The sequence below is a fragment of the Coffea eugenioides genome, chromosome 2 (assembly GCF_003713205.1).
Source record: "Coffea eugenioides isolate CCC68of chromosome 2, Ceug_1.0, whole genome shotgun sequence".
In the NCBI taxonomy this organism is placed as follows: Eukaryota; Viridiplantae; Streptophyta; class Magnoliopsida; order Gentianales; family Rubiaceae; genus Coffea; species Coffea eugenioides.
Window position 1 is genome coordinate 74,687,843 of NC_040036.1, and position 20,823 is coordinate 74,708,665.

A 20,823-nucleotide genomic window follows, 5' to 3' on the forward strand; every position below is an offset into this window, starting at 1 on the left:
TGTCTTGCGGAAGCAGGATGCCGTCTCATTCAAAAGTCAAAGTCATAATAAGCATTTCCTACGTTAAATATTTGTGTTATTCCTGCTCGTAAAACTGCAAAATGTTCCATTTTTTCCCAAATCTACCTTCTAAACATACTTCAGGCATGGAAATGCCAAAAAAAGAAGCAAATTAAGAGTAACAAGATGATACAATTCCCAAGTGTTGGGAAAGCCTGGATGGCAGACGAATACATGAATACATCTCCAGGCAACCAGCTTCTACATGAATTACCATACTGAAATTCCTATGCTTTCAAGCATATGTAGATAAGATATTCTTCTTCAGGATGAACTCATCAGCCTTTGCTGCACTTATTGCCTGCATCACCATTAATCGAGTAATGTAGAGATATCAGAAAACTTTGAATATTTTATGTCTTTGAGTGACAATTTCAAATCGATTAACTAATTGAGAAGCTCAACAAACTTTTCATAGCCAGATACAGAAAACGACATCCTCCATAGCATTTATAGCACTAGAAAAACCAATCATTTAAATGACATTCTTTTCTCTATAAAATTCTCACTGCATCTTTCCTTTAGTCATTATTTCAAAAGAAGCTTTGTCGATTTATTGTTCTAAAAGTGAGCTGTGATTTCTAGATAGTCATTGTCGCAAGACATGATGTGCAACTATAATTACTGAGTGCTAATCAAAGAAGAATAAAAGAGTAGCTGCAGAAAATTTGAAGAACTAACATAAGAACAGCCCGAGTATTACCTTAGCAAGCATACGTTCAAGTCTCTCAATTTCATTCTTAGCATAATCTGCACCTTTTTCCAAGCAGCTCTTGGCAGCTTTCAGATAGATTTTCCCATATCTAAACAAAACAATTTCAAACAAAAAGATCAACACTGGACTGCGCTTAAATATATATCCTTTTTCTGAAAAAGGCATGATCCTCATTAGAACATTTAGTCGAAAACTGATTCAAGCATAATTACAAGACCAGACCACAACGTTTGTAATTTAAGCTTCATTATCAAATGGAAAATACATAGGAATACAAATTTGCAGAAAAAATAAGAGAAAAAATCATCATAAAAACCTTGCAGAGGGACCCGTCAATTTCTGGGCTTCATCCTCCAGCCGTGTATATATTGACTTCTTCTCCTCATCTGAAGCACTTACAAACTCCTTCACCAAAATATCAAGGGATTCAACAATACCAGCCTGTTTTGTAAGACAAACAAAAATACAAAATTGGTATTAGTACCGGTGTTGTGTTACTTTACAACAGTATGAGAGTTTGCCACTAACCTGGGAAGTTAATTGTCCTTTTGCATCACGGCTGGTGCCGGTTCTCTCATTGATGAAAGTAACAAAGTCGTCTAAATCGCGACCACCATCATAATCTTCGCCGGCTTTATTGCCCTTTGGGAAGAACTTCAATGTAGGATAACCACTTACACCATATCTGATTTGGCAAAATATTAGCATAAAATCTTCTACAAACACAGAAGACAAGGGCTTTTTGGGGGCAGTGGTGTAGAGAGAGAGAGCATCCCAGTTCTTTGCACAAAGATGGATAAACTAGAAACAATAACAGCAGAAGCAGAAATCTGATGGAAAAATCAATTGGCTAAGGACCAAAAATGCAAACATATCAAGGACTCACTTCTCAGCAAGATCTTTGTACTTGTCTGCGTCAACATTAGCAATAACCACATGATCCTCCAACTTAAATGCTGTAGCCACCTTTTCATAAGTCTGCATAATATAAAAATAGAAAGTCAGGCTTTTAGTCAAAAGTTGTTTGACAGCTTCCACCATATTCCATTAGATAGTAATGCACATACGGGAGCAAGGCTTTTGCAATGACCACACCTGCAAAAGATAAAGCAAAATCAGAGATGCAAAATGACGTATAATCATACTGGACTTCCAGAGCTATCACACATAGTTGATTGGAAAACAAATTGGCAACCTAAAAGAGGATTTGCAACAAAGAAAATGTACCAGAACCTATATATTACCAGGGGGCATAAAACTCAACCAGAACATCTTTTTTCTCATCAAGCACAATCTCATCAAAGTTTTCTGGAGTAAGTACCACAACATTTGAAGGAACTGCAGCTATCTTGACATTTGTCCCTACACAGAAAATGGTATTCAATCTTCATATGTTGAGCATATATCATCCAGATGCGGATTAAAAAAATAGCTAGATAATAGATGGAGGTCACTGAATTTGCAATAGAATTTTTGGTAACATTTGTTTGAAAAGACAATAGGACAAAATCTATCAAACAACACAGCATACAACATACAACTTCAGTATTCCTTTTGAGAAGGAAAAGGATATGTTATTGAAACTTGTCTAGATGAGTATCCGCCCCTCAATAATAAGCTTTAATTATATAGCATCTAATTTTGAGATGGAGTGGAAGAGAAAAGCATTGAACATTGAACAGGAACACATAATAGAATGAAAGGTAACCAAGCACATGAACTGATTTCATTCCTTCAAGCTGCAGTCAGTCCATCCACAAAGAATTTTGTCTTTTATGAAGTGGACATATCTCACGCTCTTTGAAATTACAAGTTCTTTTAAAAAAAAAAATTAAGAATTAGCCTTCCATGTATTCCTGTTAACAACTTCTAATGATATATGAGGCACTTTTTGCACACCTAACACACAAACACCATGTGTTCGAGGTAAAAAAATTCTGCCAATGTTACAGCACATAAAAAAGTCATTAGAATATTTCATATTAAGAGATTAAGCGTGCAGTAATATGTCAGTTATCAATTACTTATTTTTCTCCAAACTGCATGCAAAACAAGAGATCAATGAAAGGCACCTTGAAATTCAATGATGACAATTCCTTCAAGTTGCTGTAACTAAATTCGATGAATATGATAATCTCTTTATTCAAGATGAACAATCAAAATTAAATGCTTAGAAGGGATTACAACTAAACATTACTGCAGCTGAAAAATCCATGTATAGTATAAATACTAGCTACGATGCAGTTCATGTATGCTCAAGATCAGGAAGAATTAATGCCAAAGTCCCACTATCAGGTATTTAAGGTGATATTTCAGCACAATGAATCCAAAAGAGTTTGGTGATATCTTAAGGTGAAGTAAATTTCTAATCTTCATAAGTAATATGGATTGGATTTTAACATCTACGTGGATTATTAAACAGCTTTACCAAAATATGCTTTAACGTAAATCTAACAAACTTGTTAACATGGATTACACTTATGGAGTACAAAATACAAGCCAGCTAGCCAATAACATTACCTCCTTCACTGTTCACAAACTCAGCAAGGGCTTCTGCAGATCGTGCACCTTCATACCTAAGAATAAAAATAGATTCATGAGGAATACAATTGTATGAACTCAAGGCATGCAAGTTATATTTACATATAGTCAACACCAGGACAGAAATCATTTTCGCAGAGCAAGTAAAGAAAAACAAAGACCTTTTGAAAACTCCAGTATTACACATATACTCACTTTTTGGGCTCCAAGGAACCTTTCGGAAACCATTGGATGGTGGGGTAGCCAGAAACACCATATTTGCTGCAAAGGCTCTTATGCTCATCGCAGTCCACCTACAACAATATAATTTGACAAAAGTTCAAAAACTAAACTTATTTTTGCTATAATTCACAGCTAAACCATTGATTAATATTTTTTAAGTATTGAAATTAAATCAGATGCAACATAGAAGATTCACAACAGCTAAGAAAGTTAAACCGACGTTGATAACAGCAAGCCACCAGATAGTAATGGACCTCAGGTTCCACACAACTCAAGATTTTTGTGATGGAAATCAAATAGAGCATACCCAGTTTGTGAGGATGAAAAGATAAAATGTAAGCACTTTTTCAACATGAAATAACCGTATATTTTGTCTGAGAGAGTTTTGCCATAGCATCTTGCTCTATATTAATGCAGCTGCCAAGGATGACAACTCCTAAACCAGTGATCAGAAAAAGCACAAAGATAGATGATTCATACAATGGCAAAAACCTTAATAATGTACAACTCCAAAATCCATTAAAAGAAACACACCACAATGGCATGGCAAAAGCCATGAATTTTGCATCATATCTGAGCTCTCTACAGCAATGCAATAGTAACATTCCCAGAAGTTACAAGCTTTAGATTGTACCAACTTTAGCTAAACTACTTAATAACCCAAGGCAAATGTTCTTATCGATATAGCAACACTACAAGCCTAGAGTAAAAAAGAGGCTTTTCCCACCATATTTGAAAGGGTCAATGTATCATAAGAGAGCTGAAGAGCTAACCTTTCCAATCAAAACAGATTTAGCTTTCTTGAAACTAGCACCGAGCTTTTCGTACTCTGGAGCAAGCTTCTTACAGTGCCCACACCTGCAAATTCATCACGGGCCAAAAAAAAAATTCTTTACATCTTCCCTTACAGGAACAGCTCAAAATCACTTCAAATCAGCAAACATAATGATATCAAAAATCAATCTCGCATTCCGACACAGTAGTTTTTCATGCTAGTCCATCTATCTCCTAAATATCATACACGGCAACAGACGAAAACTGGCAGAGCCTATGACTCCACATATAAATATAAAACAGAGCAAAATCACAGCAATCTTTTTCGCAAAGATCCGAATTCGACTATTACAAAAAAAAAAAAAAACAGTTCGCGGATCTAAAAGCAATTAAATACATCAGACTCCAATTCATCAAAACCATCAAAAAACTTACATCCAATTCACCATGACCAAAAAAAACCTCGCAAAAATTAACAAATGAAGGAAATAACGGGGAATCAGCCAATCAGGCATACCAAGGAGCGTAGAACTCGACGAGAGCCCCGCGATCTTGACCGACCTCTTTCTCAAAATTCTCTTCAGTCAAAACGACGACGTCGTCAGCTAAGGCCGATGCGAAGAAGAAGAACAGAGCTAGGGTTACCAAAGCTATTGAGATCCGTGGCCTCGACATTGTTTTCTCTAATATAACTGGAAATTCTCTCCTACTACTGCTACTGCTGCCACTAAATCGCAGGCAAAGAGTGATGCGGGATATTTCCCAGGTATGGTTTTAGGCAAACAAGGGATTGAAGGCTTTTATAGTTTTAGAAGGAAAAAAAAAGCCAAATTTTATAGTGCCAAAAAAAAAAAAAACTGAAGACTTCCTATCTAGCAGGAGGAGCAAAGTTTGAACTTTGAAGGAGAGAAGTAGAAAACATGTCACGTTGGCTCATTCCACCAATGAGGGAATGACTAGTGTACTGCTTTTGTTTTCCCTGCCAATAAAATTGCAGTAGTGTTTCTGGAAAAAGGAGCAGTTGTTCTTTTTACTTTTTTTATATAATTAATTTTTTTATACACTGATAATGTATATATTTTTACTATTTAATGGTTATATAATATATAATTTAAATTTAAATTTGAAATAAAATTCAAATATTACATATGCATTGTCATTGTCATTGTATATGTAAGATTTACTACTCTTATCTCATTCATAATTGTTATTAGCGTTTGGCACTTTCTTTTTTCTTTTTATGATGTCACTCTTATTGACTTTACATATATATATATATATATATTTGTGTGTGTGGTTCAAATTCGAAAAGGTATAATAAAAGTACCATCATAACAAAAAAAAAAAAAAGTGAAGTACTATGAATAGGTTTGTTTGAATGTCATCTTATTTGCAAAAAAAAATTTTACTTTGATCATAAACATGTTTTTCAAACATCTCTTTTATATCTCCAGTTATCTTTTTATCTCATATAAGTCACATTAGAAAAAGGTGTTATAGTACTGTTTTAAATAATTTTTCAAAATAATCTCCTAGCCAAGTTATTTTCCTGTAAGAGATAATGACCAATGGGTATATATTTTGTTAATCAAATTCTACTCCAAATAGGGACCCTATATATTCAAAAAAAAAAAAAAACAAAGTAAAGTAGGAAGAATGAAGTGCATGAACACATGTAGGTAAGGGAACACAAGGTCATGCACAGATGCACACTCATGTTGCGGACGCATTGGAGTATGTTTTTATTTTTTTTCTAATGCAATGCAGTTTCTGATAAAAAGTCTAATATTGCAAATTGTCAAAACGAACTAGCTACTTTTTATGAATGCCTTTTTTGAAACTTTTCTTTTTTTGTTCACAACGATAATACTCAGAGAAAGCCATCCAAAGGTGGCGGCTACAATTAAGTGACAAATACGGTGGGAGGTAAGGTTGAACCCTGGACCCCCACCTCCCTTAGACTTTACCAACAGCTATTGCAATATGCAAGTCTTTGAATGCTGTTGCAATTTGTTGGCCTATATACCTTCTTTGAATGCTATTGCAATTTGCAACACTTTTGTACCAGTACATAAAAACAATTGTTATAGCCATAAATGGTACTCCTCAAGCCAGGTGTAAGCTTTCTTCTTAACCTATACAAGAAGAAAAAACCTAAGGGTTGACCTATCAGTGTTCAGTGGTACTGCTTTATAATTATCAAACTAGGGAAAGGCTGCCAATACAAGAATGCCTTCTTGTTTTGTCTAATACTAGTACTATCTTGTTTACACTAGCAAAACATTCATTGGATCTAAATCCAGTGTATAGGATTTTTTTTAAATTCTTTTCTTTTATGGGTAAATAGCAATCCTTCATAAAAATGGTTGCTTATTTGCATCTAACTTCAAAGTATTAGCAATCCTAAATTTTTTTAACCATGGGAAGGGGTGAGATTTTAGTTAAGAAGCATAAACGGACATGGAAGATAGGAATTGAACGCAAAACCACTAATTCGTGGGTTTCAACCTTAACTATTAAACTAAAAAAAATTAATTGTTGTTTTTTTTTTCAGAATTTGCAGCTGAATGATAGTTTCATATTTTTGGTATCAAACTATGTGTATAATAACACATTAACCTGACATGATTTTTTTTTTTTTATAATTAGATTACAAGGGGTCCATAATAGATGGAATAACACTAGCACTGCACATAAATCCAATCATCACAATTCAATCAATAGCACTGCACATAAATCCAATCATCACAATTCAATCAATAGCATTACAACTGAACCCACAAAAGGGTAGGAGAAGAAACGCACATATGAGATAATTGTCATATTATATTCCTGTTTCTTTCTACTGGAAAAACAATTTGAAAGCAAACCATCATAAATTCAACAAATATTAATATTGCCAACCCAAATTCATTGTAAAAACATTGCACCATCAAGAAGGGATTAACTTAAGGGGGGTGTTGCGAGAATCGAACTCGCGCCCTCTCGCACCCGAAGCGAGAATCATACCACTAGACCAAACACCCTCTCTCCCTTTAAAGAAGACGACGTACGATTATTTTGTAAATCAACGGTCAAAAGTAAATTAAATAGCTTTTTTTTTTCCTCCAAATTTGTACTGCCTCCTCCTCCTCCTCCTTCTAATTCCCCAATTTCCCCCCCGAGTGTTCAGGCTGTCCCGTCTGAATTCAAATGTGAAATTAGGGTTTATAGTACTCCTGTAATTTGAAAATTAGGGTTTTTTTCTTGAAAAAGGAAGATAGTTTAGCAACTTCATTTTCAATTTAAGTTGCTGTACCTGGTGATTAATTCATAGTCCGAAGCAGCTTTACATCTCTGAAGCATCAAGAGCAATGGCTCAATCTAATAATAGCGTAAGTTCAAAACCTTATCAAGTTTGTTTACTTGCAAACAAATTATTGGACCCTGTCATGTAATTTAAGTTAGTTATTTTAATGGATTTTTTAAAAATATTTCATATTTTGATGATATTTTTTTGGGGCAGGTCGCTGGAGTTGACAACACTTTCCGCAAGAAATTCGATCGAGAAGAGTATTTGCAACGTGCTCGCGAACGTGAAGAAAAGGTTCTCCTGGTTTTTTTCTTTTTTTTGGGGGCTTTTTCTTATGATTTCTCGAATAAAGTTTTTTTTTTTTTTGTCTTTTATTGTAGGAGGCAGAGACGAAGTTCAAAAAATGTAATATTATTTAGCTTGCCTGTTCTTCAGCTGTGATAAACGAGTTGGTTCAGCTGTGATAAATGAGTATAGTGTGCTGATGCACATTTGGCCAAGTTTTCAATTCTTCTGCACTTGGTTTAGATAGTGGCATTCCATTCCAATTTATTGGTTTTAGGTGCTGAACTTGAAAGTTTTCATGTGCAGCCAAAGGTCCACCGGTGCAGAGGAAACCCTTGAAGCACAGAGATTATCAAGTCGACCTTGAATCTCGATTAGGAAAGACTCAGGTTAGTGTCCTTCAGTTCTCTTTGTAATTGATTGTTTTGTTGAAATCAAGAGGATCTTGGGCTTGAATTCTTGCTGCTACTTGGGCTTTGAAGTTATTGGTGTAGGTTATGTTACTAACTTGCGTTCTTCACTTGCGTTGAGCATGAATCATGATGAGCTGTAGGTCTAATGAGCTGCTTTAGTGGACATTAGGAGTTGCTAAATATAATCTGAAGAGGTATTTATCAGCTGTTGTCCATCTTGTGTTGGAGTTGCATGCTGAAAATCTTTACTTTCTCGATGCAACTGCTTAAAGTTATGTTAAAAGATTCAGTGGCTGCTTTGGTGGTCTCCCATATTGTCGGTTGATGGCTGCGTTTTATCTGTTTGTTCGTCACAGCTAAGTAAAAAGATTCAGTTGATGTAGATATGGGGCTGAGATAGAAGTATCACATGCTAGAACAATTTAATGGGTTCGTATATGCTGTTATATTTTAGGATTTGGGGCTGACATTTCTGTGTACTAGGTTTGCCTTATTTTATCATGTTGCTTCCATTGACAATATGTTATACAACCTTGAGTTGAAAATGAACTGCTGCGTTTCTAACCTTCTGTAGCTCCTCACTTGGTTTTCACAGTGCTAATGCCTTATGTCTGTGCATTTTATGGCAGGTTGTCACTCCGGTTGCACCCCTAAGCCAACAGGTAATCTCCAGGCTTACTTTCACTAGCATCATCACATTCCTTTGTAAGGGTTGGATCTGACATACAACTATGTTCCTAATGTCCTTGGAAAAGAACTTTATATATGCCAAGGCATTAATACAATGAAAGGATTACATGAAACTGGATCACAATTTAAACCTATTGTTAATTAGTCCATGTGTTGTACTGTATGAGGGTTTCATGGTTATCTATGAAGTAGTATATGCATGTTTTTGTTTCTCAAAATCTTAATAGTCCCTATCCTTTTTCATACATTAGTAATTTTTACCCTTGGATTTTCATGACAGAGATTGTTGTATTGCAGGCAGGATACTACTGCTCGGTTTGTGAATGTGTAGTAAAAGATTCAGCAAATTATTTGGACCATATTAATGGGAAGAAGCGTATGTGTTCCATGTGTGTTGAAACTGTCCCTTTTGGACATTATTTCTGTCAATTAATGTGCTATTGTTTTCCTTTTAGATCAACGAGCTCTGGGTATGTCTATGCGGGTGGAGCGGGCATCCCTGGAGCAGGTAAGCTTGTGCAATCTGTCCTTCAACTTCTTAGTCATTTTTTGTCTTGTGTTTTAGAAAAGCAATAATTTGGCTTTTGTCCAATGGGGAAAGGGGAAGGGGATTGGGGAAGATAGGGGGTTGGTAGGTTTGTAATTGAGACCATCTTTGGTGGCTAATTTTTATCATACTTTGCCACTAGATGTTATGAACTGTTTTGAAAGAGTTGGTATGTGCAAAGAAAAGAAATAACAAAGATCAACTGCTTAATGTTATTCTGTACAAATTTGAAAAACATTATTGATCTGCTATGACGACAACTGATAAATGTTTAGTTTGATAAGGGGTGCAAGTTTGCAGCATTAACTGAAGATGCAGTTTTTGGACTTCTCTCAGTTGTGTGGTTGATGTCGATATTATGTTTGGATTCATCTCTGGGTAAATATAGGTTGAAACTGCAACTACTACTGTTTTTTCCCTTAAGATTTATGTGTACAGACATTTTGTTTTGAGCCGAAGTATGCCAATTGACATGCCATGCTCTGGAAAGGCTATTAGCAGGCCTATTCATGTAGTGCTCTTGTTTGCCATTTCTAGGAACTGATTTTAATCTTGTAAGTTTTTCTGGAACTGGAACGAAGGTTTTGGCTTCTAATGCAAGTGCTGAGAATATATATCACAGGTCCAGCAGCGGTTCGAGCTTCTAAAGAAACGGAAAGACACTGTAGGGTTTACTGAGCAAGGTAATATTTAAATAATTACTAATTGATGTTAAAGTATTGAATAAAACGTGTTTCTCTTAGTTATTATGCATGAATTATGATTGTCAGACTCATTATTGATTGTTTCCTTTGTAGACTTTGATGAGAGAATCTTGAAGCAGCAGCAAGAAGAGGAGGAAAGGAAGCGCCAGCGCCGTGAAAAAAAGAAAGAGAAGAAGGTTTGTACTTGAATTTCTGTAGTCTACTACTTATTACTCTTTTGGTTCTGACCCATCATGAGCTTATGGCGCATGCTGATTTGTTCTACTCAGAAAGAGAAGGCTGAAGAAGAGGAACCTGAATTAGATCCTGATGTTGCGGCTATGATGGGCTTTGGGGGATTTCGATCTACCAAAAAGTGATGGTGCGCATGATTCGTTTGCCTGTTTATATCACCTTCACCTGATGTATTCCTTTTGAGCTTCTGTCTTACTTTTGAACTGCTCTGATTGTACAAAATTGAAGGTTTGTCATGGAAAGCCTGTGCAACTTGGTCTGCAAACTAGCTGGGATGGCAAAGGAGGGTGTACTATGAGATTGTCTAATTCTAGTTTAACAGACAGCAAATCCGAATGTAACTTGAGTTGTCAAAATATCAGCCTGCGCTTGGTAGGATTTTGTTGGGCTGATTTGTGTTTGACTTTTGCCCTGCTGCTATACAAATCAAATGCATTCTTTTGAGCAACTCTCTTGCCTTTTCCTGATTGAAAAATTCAGGCCAACTATTATGATTCCATGAGCAATCATCTTCTCCACAGATGCTTCTGCTTGCAGGTTAATGAAGTGTATTCCTGTGCGTTGCAGTTAGTAACCGCGAGACAGCGTTATCTTAAACTTCTACCACAAAACTAATCCAGAGAAAAACAATTGTCCGGTTTCTTGCAACATTTGTTGCTAAATTCCCTCAGACACTAAAGAATCCTATTCGACAAAAATTAGGTAAGCAACTGCTTATAGGGTAGATTTCCCGTGTTTTGCCACCACTAGTTATGTTGAATAAGTTGCTAAACAAATGAAAAAATACGGCGAGAACTCCAAATACGGCAGCATATTTGGAGGATTGGAATAGTCCCTCGATATATTTATCGATTATCATTTTACCTGACATATTATAATTATAATATATTTTTTATTAAAAAGAGACTCAAAAATTGCAATCTAAAGAGGCTATAATATTCCACAAAATTGTTCCTATCAGGGGATAATGGGACTTTGAGTTAAATAATGAATTTTGCTTCCGAGGGAAATGAAATGAATTTTTCAGTTGACAAACTATTTTTTTTTGGAATATTTTGTTAGTCGTATTAATTAATTGTAAGGCATTCCACATAATTAAGCCAAAAAGGTTCCCGCCAAAATCCAACCCCTTCTCCTCGTTTCCCGCTAACAGATCATGCTGAGCGAGAAATAGCGCATGAACAGAGGAAGCGGGAAGGCGGTGGAGCGCAGGCTCCTCCACCTTCTGCACGGCCGGAAAACCCGAACCCACCTCACTGAAATCCATGCTCACTTCCTCCGCCACCATCTCCACCACTCCAACCAGCTCCTCTCCCATTTCGTCTCCGTCTGCGGCTCCCTCAATAAAATGCCTTATGCCAACCTTATCTTTCAACAATTTCAATACCCCAATATCCTCCTCTTTAACTCCATGATAAAGGGCTACTCCTTATGCGGGCCTTACGAAAAATCCCTTCATATATTTACGGCCATGAAAAGCCGCGGCATTATGCCCGATGAGTTTACGTTTGCGCCTTTACTTAAGGCGTGTACGAATCTTGGTGACCCTGAATTGGGTGAAGCGGTTCATAAAGAGGCGCTTGTTCTTGGGTTTGAGAGATTTGGGTCTATTAGGATAGGAATTGTGGAGCTATACTCGAGTTGTGAGAGGATGGATGATGCAAGGAAGGTGTTTCATGAAATGTCTCATTCAGATGTGGTTGTTTGGAACTTGATGATTCGTGGGTATTGTAAGATTGGAAATGTTAAAATGGGATTTCAGCTGTTCAGACAAATGGATGAGAGGAGTGTTGTCTCTTGGAATACAATAATTTCGTGTTTGGCGCAGATTGGGAGGGATAAGGATGCTTTGGAGCTTTTTCATGAAATGCGGGATGGTGGGTTTGAGCCGGATGAGGCGACTGTGGTTACTATGTTGCCGGTTTGTGGCCGATTGAGGGAAGTTGAGGTTGGTAAGTGGATTCACTCTTTTGTCGAGTCAAATGGTCTCTTTCAAGATTTTGTAACAGTCGGTAACGCACTAGTTGACTTCTATTGCAAGTGCGGGGACCTAAATACTGCTTTTCTGGTATTTAGGAAGATGGCCAGAAAGAATGTGGTTTCTTGGAATGCAATGATTTCAGGTGTGGCTTTCAATGGCAAGGGGGAACTTGGGGTTGAATTGTTTGATGAGATGACAGATGAAGGTGTGAGCCCGAACGATTCAACTTTTGTGGGAGTTTTAGCATGTTGTGTCCATGCGGGATTGTTGCAAAGGGGTAGGGACTTGTTTAGCTTGATGTTTGGAAAGCATAGTATAAATCCAAAGCTTGAGCATTTTGGCTGCATGGTCGATCTTCTTGGACGTAGTGGTTGCTTAAAAGAGGCTTTTGATCTAATAGAGACAATGCCAATGAAGCCAAATGCCCGATTATGGGGTGCACTGCTTAGTTCTTGCAGAACTCATGGTGATATGGAACTTGCAGAAAGAGCTGTTAAGGAGCTTATTAATCTGGAACCTTGGAATTCTGGAAACTATGTGTTGTTATCAAATATATATGCAGAAAAGGGGGACTGGGATGAAGTTGAGAAGCTGAGAGTGTTGATGAGAGAAAACAGTGTGATTAAGGTGCCAGGACAGAGCATGTTTGGGTAATTCGCTGGTGCAATTGACGAACTCTTTTGTGAACATCTGATCCGTTATGGCAGATGGGGAGATGCATAGGCAACACAGCCAGTTGGCGCAAGGTATGGGATGAATTGAAGATCAGGCGTGAGAGGCTGGCCCTCATTGCATGTGAGTCCGACCCATTTGACTCGTAACTGCTGGGAGCAAAATGTTTGAAAAGAAAAGCAAAGATTGAGCAGAAGAGCAAACGCATTGGAAGCCAATATTGCTTGACTGACCGAGTAATTCCACAAAATTTTCAACAGAAGAAAACGATCAAGTAAAACAGCAGAATGGACAAAACTGGAAAATAGTTTGAATGTTGGATATGCAAAGATGGGAGCAGATACAATGTAGCAAATTTCATGAAAAAAAAATGTCCTTTCTTTGTCATCGGCCTTCTTTTCCCCCAATTTTTGTTTTTTGACCAAAATTTTCACGTGGAAACACTTTCGTTTTATTTGTTTATATTATATTTTGTGTGGAACTTCTGAACAGAATACAAAGCAGGGGTGGATTTACACTGGGGGCAGGGGCCCCACTGTCCCCTTAAATTTCTATAATTCCCGTAAGAATTTGATATATAATTTTAAGTGTGCTCCCTGAGTTTTGTGTATCTATCGGTTTATATGCTTCTAAAGTTGCTTTTGATTTTACCTATTGTTATAGCTATCGTAGAAAAGGATTTTTTTAGTTATGAATATAGGGAAGAATCGGTTACGAAATAGAATGGAAGACGTACTTGGATGAATGATTTGTTCGTTAGTTATATTGAGAAAAATATACTTCGTAAAATTCAAAATGAAAAAATTGCAAACCGTTATCAAATTATGAAAACTCGTCATGAGCAATTGTAAATGATTTAGTTTGCTTTTTGAAATAAAATTATTATTACATTAATAATTTTGAGTTTGTCTTTTTATGTTTTTCATGGAATATTTGCATTATTTGTATTTATTGGTGAATATTTCTTTCTTTAAAAAATTAGAAAAAGAGTAAGTAAAAAATTTTAGAGTTGCTTTTGCCCCCACTGAAAATGTTTTCTGGCTCCGCCGCTGATACAAAGTGGCTCTTATGATCAAGGTCTTTATCAAATTTATAATTTCCTTCAATGACACAAGTTTGATGTAGCTGATCTTATACCGGAAGAGCATTTATATTCCAATCAGAATATGGAACTTGTTTAATAATTATAGTTGAAGAAAAAAAGTGAGTCTTCATCTTCTATACCAATCTCTATCTGGTGCATTTTATCTGACAAACAGATGTTGAATCCCATAAAACGAGGTCAAATTTAATGGTACTACGATCAGAGTGACTGCATCTGAGAACCTTGGCAAATCACTACACCAGTTGGTAATTAATTCAAGCCCCCCCACCACCACCCCTGCATATCTTATACATTGCATGGGGCATAACCATGTCCAATTGCATAACAAATGATGCCTAGAATTCTACAAAATTAATTATAGAATTAATGAATAAGTACTTTGCATAGAATTTAATGGGAGATTTACATGAGAAGTGAAGAGTTTGAGACGCATTGGTTCCGCAGAAGACATGCACATATCCTTTAAGGAAGAATCCCATGAGCCTCGTAAGCTCTATAAATAGTATTCACTAGCATTCTGTCATCGCATCAGCGTACGACCTAGATATTTTTGAGTTTGGGTGACCCTTTATTGGAAAAATCTGTTGAAGAAGGAAAAGATGGAATACAAGGGTAGTTGCTGTTCTTCGAGGAAGTACACCTCTAGCTCTCCAGCTGCAACCACTCCGAAGAAGGAACCAACAGTTGTAACGACAAAAAAGGACATTAAGACAGAGAAGGAGGCTGCTGCTGTTCCTGCTGCAAGTCAGGCTGTTCCAGTAGCTAAAGACATTAAGACTGAGGAGAAGGAGACAGCTGCTGTGAAGCAAGAGCCAGTGAAGGTGAATGTTCGTGTCCGTGGAGGTGGTGAGCCTTCACGTGATTAAGTAACTGCATATTATTATGGGGCCTGTGCCATATGGTAGTCAGATATAAAATGATGAAGTGATTAATATCCTCGTGGATCTTTAGTAGTAGTAGTTCTGCGTAATAAGAATGCTGGTGCAGGTTCCCTCTATGTAAAATCCGATTTTATCAATCTATATTATGTGAGTTCTTATTCTCTACTGCGCTCTCTGTCTCTGTGAAAAAAATCCTGGAAGTTTAAGGGTGATTTTATTCGGTAGGGCTGTGACAATGATGTTGTCTAAAATTGGAATCTGATTTGAAGCTTGATGTTGCTTGGTATATTGACTGAGAAGTTGAAACACGAGTCAGTATGCATAATCAACTCCGGGTTGGTTGCAGCTGATGCTGTTGCCTAAAGATTAATAAAAGGAAGTTTGCGATAAATATGGTGCATATTCTTGATGTGATAGCGTTTTACACGTATAGAAGTGTAACTTTTAAGAAGAGCATACATGCTACTCCACATATTGGACATTTTTAATGATGATGCAGAAGCCAAAAAAACCAAAGTGCTGTGCTGTGACGGGTAAGGCATGGTATCTGAAGGTAAAGTGACTTCTGCTTGAATAACTGATACCACCATGTACGCAAGCTGCCACATCAAAGATAACTATGAATGATAAAAAGGGAAGATGTCATAAACTTGCAACCCTCTACAGATCTTTATGTCACTGGATAAGACTCCAAAACATCTTTTAATTATAATTGACATGATTGATTGATTACATTTGCTAACTGGAGCGAAATGCTGTGGTACTTTAGTAGATTAACTCCTATCAGTATACCTACCTCTTTGATCAGTACAGCTGCATCCAGAATCAAATAGAAAGGCCCAAGGGCGCTTATGTCTTGAGTTGTGGCTTTATTGTCGAATAGATAGTTAGGAGCTAACTTGTCAATGCACTTCAGTAGCAGCTTGGTCTCCAAAAAGCAAGGTCCTTTGCAGAATTTCTCTGTACTGTTGCTTGGGATGTATATGACACCACTATGGTTTAATCTATCTGCTTGATCACAGCCAATATAAGTCTGTTTCAGTCATATTCCAGAAGGAAAACAAAAGGTAGTTAGAGGGAGCCCTTCACCCCTTTAATCAGCAGATAACAATTGATCTTTAGAGAAAGAAAAAAGACACACCAAAACATAAAAGAAAGGAGAGGGGGGGGGGGGGGGGCAAAGGAAGCCAGGGAGGTCTTGTAGATATGCTTTATTACATGTTACTCACTACTTTGTTGTTGAAGCACAAAAAGGTTGGGTTATTGTCTTGATTTGCATCCTGTGTATGCCCTGTTGATTGTTTGCATAAACAATAATGTTCAGGATTATTGTACATAGGCAGATGCCCACTGATGGAAAATCAGCTAACATGAGAACCGAAGAAAAGATAAACCAGTTGCAGTTGTTCAGGAAACTCTACTACCTAAGTTGCAGCAGGAAATAGCCATAAATAGTGAAAGCATGGAGCATCTCGATCTCACTGAAAAGATTGAGACTATCGTGGATGTAATTAAATAGACCATTGTTAGGATGCTAGAATAAGGAAAATGGACAAACTTTCATGCTATTTTTGGAATTTAAAGGATGGTTGGAGGAAATATAGATGATGTTACTCTATGCTTTGATTTCCTGTCAATCAATTATGCCACTTGGAAAAATTCTATGGAAGAAGAGATATATGTAGTCGATATTTTACACAACTTACCTGTAAGGAAAAGCACATATGGAGACATATGGAATATGAATAAGGGAGTTTGGTAATATTAGCCACCAACTTCCGCACTTGTCCCCAAACGTTTGAAAGGAAGGTAAACCTTCTAGACTGGATAAAATATTCCAACATTGTCTCTTGATCCTTCTATCCAAGTCTTCTTCTTGAGGAATTTTTTTTTTTTGTCGTAAGGAAGTAACATGCCACAGTGGTGATATGCATCGTGGGTAAAGATTAATACCATATGTACGTATAACTTCCAATTATCCAATGAAAACTGATGAACTCAACCTGCCTCTTCTTGGCTATGGGATATAGAGTTTCACAAGCTATATTGTTCTCTTAATGGCCCAAATCTTTCGGTCCCTGGAGATTTTTGAGATTAGGTAGTTCCCCAAAAACGACATCATAACTTCAAAGGTACTCCGTAAACAGATTGTTATGTGCTTTCGTCTTTGAGAATGCATGATTCCCGGTAGCGTCCTGCTGACTCTGCTGGTGTTTTCTTTCAGCATTTTATTGCCCTTAAGAGAAACAATTATGCTCTTCTATCTTTATTCTGCATAAGGGAAGTTTTCACTTCCTTATGCACTATGGATGTCCCAGTTTCTGAGTGATTCCGGCTTTCTAAACAGGATGGGCGTACAGATTTCTTGTTTTGGAACATGGCTCTCAAATTTCAAGAACCATGAAAGGCCGCATGTTTAACAGGCAAATTTCCGTTGTTCTTTTGAGAAAAATTGGTGAAGAAAAATAATAGATGATGCCTCTTCTATGCCAGTTCTGGTCCAGAAAGATATTAGTCCTTTCAAAACTTTAGATGAAATTTAATGGAAATAATTCTGCAAGGACTTGAAACTGTTCAGATCATCACCCCTTGTATTATTGGATCAAAGTATTGGCTCTCAGCATGAGGTAAAGTGACATATTTTTTCTGTTATACGGTAAGGTTCATGAGAACACTTACAGAGCAGTGTGATCATTTTCCCATTAAGATTCTCACATTCTGAAAAATAAATCAATACCTCCACAGAAATGATACTTTATTTGAATGCCTCTTATAGATAACAAGTTTTCTGAACTCCAGAACTCTTAATTGTAAGCAAAGCATTTTTTGTCAGGACTCAGGACTGAGGCCATGGCAGGGCCAACAGTACTCAAGGGTTGCTGAGAAGCTACGTAGAGCCCAGCACAAAGTAGAAATTCCAGCTCCTAACTCTGGCTACTTCATGCTTTCTTGGTGCCAAATCTGTCAACAACTGCTGGGATGCATGATATACCACCAGCTAAGGTAGGAATTCCAGCTGAGTTGTAGTTTGGCATATGTAGCTTGACCAAATTGCCAAAGTAAAGTTCATTGTCTTTTTTCCTATATTTTACAAAGTTAAACGAGTAAGATGGTTTGCTTAGTGTCAACGCTCGGCCGGCCGGAAATTCGATGATCAAACCTTAATATTTATTCCACCGATGAGATTATGGAAATGAATAAGAGTATCTGGATCTTTACATGAAGAAAAGCTGTTTGAAGGTTGATTTTCTCACAGAAAGCTACTCATGTAAAAATAGACGTAGTAATAGGAAGATTGCAGATAAATGCATGAAAGATGAAACCAGTGCATGCAGCTGATATAACTTTGTAGTCCACAAATCTAGAATACATTTTCCAGCTCTGTACTTCCCCTCCCTGCTGTTTTATTGAGACTTAAACATGTTGGAAAAGTAACAGGCAACACCCTCCTAATATGAAAGACATAGCATAATGTTGAAACCCGATTGGTGGAGCACTGCTATAGAAATTCAAACCGCAGGATTCATGTAGTCTATTCAAATCATCTCCAACAATAAACGTCTCTGCGAAAAAAAAAAAGAAGAGACAGAGAACAGAAATGGGATGCAAAGGTCAACAATTTCATTACCTCGCTCAAAGAGAAGATATCAAACGCAATTCAAGTACAGATGATTTTGCTTCATAATTAACGATCTACCTCTTTGATTACTGTATCTACTACATCCAGTATCAAGTGCATTTCTGATAAACTGAGTCGTGGCCCCGTTCAAAAACAGGAAGTTGGAGGCCATCCTATCAATGCATTTAAGCAGAGATTTAGTCTCAGATAAGCAAGGTCCATTGCAATATTTATTTGTTGCTTCACAAGGAACGTAAAGACCCCCGCTTTGGTCTAGTTGATAGTCTTTATAACATCCCCTGTATATCTTTTTTGTTTTCAGATCCAGAACAAGATTTAGGACACAGTTAGAACCAAATAATAACAAAGAAGAAGAAGAACTCGAAAGTGCCTGTTCTAGACATCTTCTAGTTCATGATTATGCTGAGGCACCTACAAGTTTGTTGTCGAAGCACAGCAGCGCGTTGCCAGCAACTTGCATGGGATTTATCTGTGCATATCCTGTTGATTGGTCCATCAAAATTTTCATCATGCACAAGTGTAATATAGTACAACAATTTTTTCTCAATTTTTCCGAGTTAAAACAGTTACCTACCTAAGTGGCAACAAAAGATAGCAGCAACTGCAAGGAGAGCAAGTATGAAGCATTGTTTCCTCAAGAAACTTAAGGCTACCATAGGAGTGATGAAAAAGATAAGAGGATTTGCAGAGGTAGTGAATGGTATCAGCAAAGGAAATACTGCGCAGTTTGATAATGATTATCTTCTTGAATTATATAAAGGGCGCTGATCTGATAGGTCAAGGTGAACATACCATCGCTTGTAGAAGAAGAGAAAGGATATCAATCAACTCTTTTTAAGTGAATACAGGTAAGACCAAATTAAGGATTTGAAAAGAATACACTAAGTTTGGTGTGTAAGCAGCCACCAACTCTTACTTGTTCTTAAATTTCTATGCCTTGGAGGCAGGAAAAACCACATTTTAATCACTAATTTGACAGAAGTGACGGTAAGAATAAGGTTTGATTTGAGCAGTATCAACAGAAGATTCTTATGTCATGAATTTGTTCTGACATCTTTTGTTGTGTGTGTCACAGCAGGAGGAGGAAACATACACAGATTGATTAAGAAATAAAAAGGATGGAGATGCGGGGTATCGATCCCCGTACCTCTCGCATGCTAAGCGAGCGCTCTACCATCTGAGCTACATCCCCATTTATGCCAGTGGGGCATCTATAAAATCCATATTTGCAATTAACTTTGCTTCTCAGAAGACTGAGACCATATAAAATTGGAAAAGGCCTTGTTTGGCAAGCAAATTTTTGGCCAAGTTTGTCTGTTACAAGTTTTTTAACAACTTTAATTACAGTAATTTCAAAAAACTTTTCAAAAATTTTAAACTAAACACTTCAAAATATTCAAAAATTTACACACTTCAAAAATTTTTCTATATACTTCTACAGTAAATTACAATAAAATTTTAGATAAACACCTAAAAAATTCACTTGCCAATCGGAGGCTTTGTTTTCTCTCCTACTTCCATCAAGAAGCGTTAGCTCCCTTAGCATTGACGTCGAGTTTGGGCGAGATAGGCTGTGTTGTAAAACCAGAAATCAGACCACTATTATCATAGGAAACAAGGACGTCCCAAGAAAAACTAATGCCACGTACCAATATCAAACACCATGAAATGGAAATAATTATCCTTGACCCAAAACCTCCAACAATTAAGAGTCAAGTGTCGCTTAAACAGGAAAAAGTTGATATCTTGAGCCCTCAATCATTCATCTAAGTGTCGCTTAAACAGGAAAAAGTTGATATCATGGGCTCTTCAATCATTCATCTTGAACACCTAAAAAGTGTCACTGAAGCAGGAAAAGATTGATACATTTGGTGATTGATTAATTCGTGTCTCTTCACATTAATATTAACGGGAATCCCGCCACTTCATTTCACTATGACTTGGCAAAAATGAAATCCAGTGCAGCCATGCTTCACAAGTGGTCCTGGAGGGAGGGCTGTAGAGTGCTCTTCTCAAATCACAGCAGGAGGGCACTTGACTCCTGTAAGCATGCTCCATCCAGATGAC

At 37.0% G+C, this 20,823-nt stretch overlaps 3 protein-coding genes and 2 non-coding genes across 5 annotated transcripts; 2 read left to right on the forward strand and 3 right to left on the reverse strand.

Annotated features, from left to right (window-relative positions):
* On the reverse strand, positions 1 to 5,140 carry LOC113761365 (probable protein disulfide-isomerase A6). Its single transcript, XM_027304323.1, has 11 exons — positions 4,830 to 5,140; positions 4,312 to 4,396; positions 3,512 to 3,609; positions 3,296 to 3,351; positions 2,020 to 2,137; positions 1,843 to 1,870; positions 1,662 to 1,753; positions 1,304 to 1,460; positions 1,092 to 1,216; positions 764 to 863; positions 1 to 361 (listed from the first exon to the last, which is right to left on the reverse strand). The coding sequence occupies exons 1-11, from the start codon at positions 4,985 to 4,987 to the stop codon at positions 296 to 298; spliced, it is 1,083 nt and encodes a 360-aa protein (XP_027160124.1). The 5' UTR covers positions 4,988 to 5,140; the 3' UTR covers positions 1 to 295.
* A 2,126-nt stretch (positions 5,141 to 7,266) lies between these two features.
* TRNAP-CGG lies at positions 7,267 to 7,338 on the reverse strand. The gene has a single exon. It is a non-coding gene; the product is annotated as a tRNA-Pro (tRNA).
* A 66-nt stretch (positions 7,339 to 7,404) lies between these two features.
* On the forward strand, positions 7,405 to 10,925 carry LOC113761806 (zinc finger matrin-type protein 2). Its single transcript, XM_027304945.1, has 11 exons — positions 7,405 to 7,686; positions 7,818 to 7,898; positions 7,985 to 8,009; positions 8,196 to 8,278; positions 8,932 to 8,964; positions 9,290 to 9,368; positions 9,448 to 9,500; positions 10,162 to 10,222; positions 10,337 to 10,419; positions 10,513 to 10,604; positions 10,706 to 10,925. Exons 1-10 carry the CDS (start codon positions 7,666 to 7,668, stop codon positions 10,600 to 10,602), a joined length of 609 nt encoding a protein of 202 aa, XP_027160746.1. The 5' UTR covers positions 7,405 to 7,665; the 3' UTR covers positions 10,603 to 10,604; positions 10,706 to 10,925.
* Positions 10,926 to 11,654: 729 nt separating this feature from the next.
* Positions 11,655 to 13,562, forward strand: LOC113763714 (pentatricopeptide repeat-containing protein At1g09190). Its single transcript, XM_027307617.1, has one exon. The coding sequence runs from the start codon at positions 11,655 to 11,657 to the stop codon at positions 13,110 to 13,112; it is 1,458 nt and encodes a 485-aa protein (XP_027163418.1). The 3' UTR covers positions 13,113 to 13,562.
* Positions 13,563 to 19,875: 6,313 nt separating this feature from the next.
* Positions 19,876 to 19,948, reverse strand: TRNAA-AGC. The gene has a single exon. It is a non-coding gene; the product is annotated as a tRNA-Ala (tRNA).
* Between the last annotated feature and the right edge of the window lie 875 nt (positions 19,949 to 20,823).

What these genes read in the sequence shown, in the direction of transcription:
- LOC113761365 (XM_027304323.1), bottom strand. Translation starts at nt 4,987, where the DNA reads ATGTCGAGGCCACGGATCTCAATAGCTTTGGTAACCCTAGCTCTGTTC. An exon ending in TACAAAGATCTTGCTGAGAA is followed by an intron (nt 1,461 to 1,661) that starts GTGAGTCCTTGA and finishes TTGCCAAATCAG; the next exon opens with ATATGGTGTAAGTGGTTATC. An exon ending in TTGACGGGTCCCTCTGCAAG is followed by an intron (nt 864 to 1,091) that starts GTTTTTATGATG and finishes TGTTTTGTTTAG; the next exon opens with ATATGGGAAAATCTATCTGA.
- LOC113761806 (XM_027304945.1), top strand. Translation starts at nt 7,666, where the DNA reads ATGGCTCAATCTAATAATAGC. An exon ending in TTGCACCCCTAAGCCAACAG is followed by an intron (nt 8,965 to 9,289) that starts GTAATCTCCAGG and finishes GTTGTATTGCAG; the next exon opens with GCAGGATACTACTGCTCGGT. An exon ending in AAAAAAAGAAAGAGAAGAAG is followed by an intron (nt 10,420 to 10,512) that starts GTTTGTACTTGA and finishes TGTTCTACTCAG; the next exon opens with AAAGAGAAGGCTGAAGAAGA.
- LOC113763714 (XM_027307617.1), top strand. Translation starts at nt 11,655, where the DNA reads ATGAACAGAGGAAGCGGGAAGGCGGTGGAGCGCAGGCTCCTCCACCTT.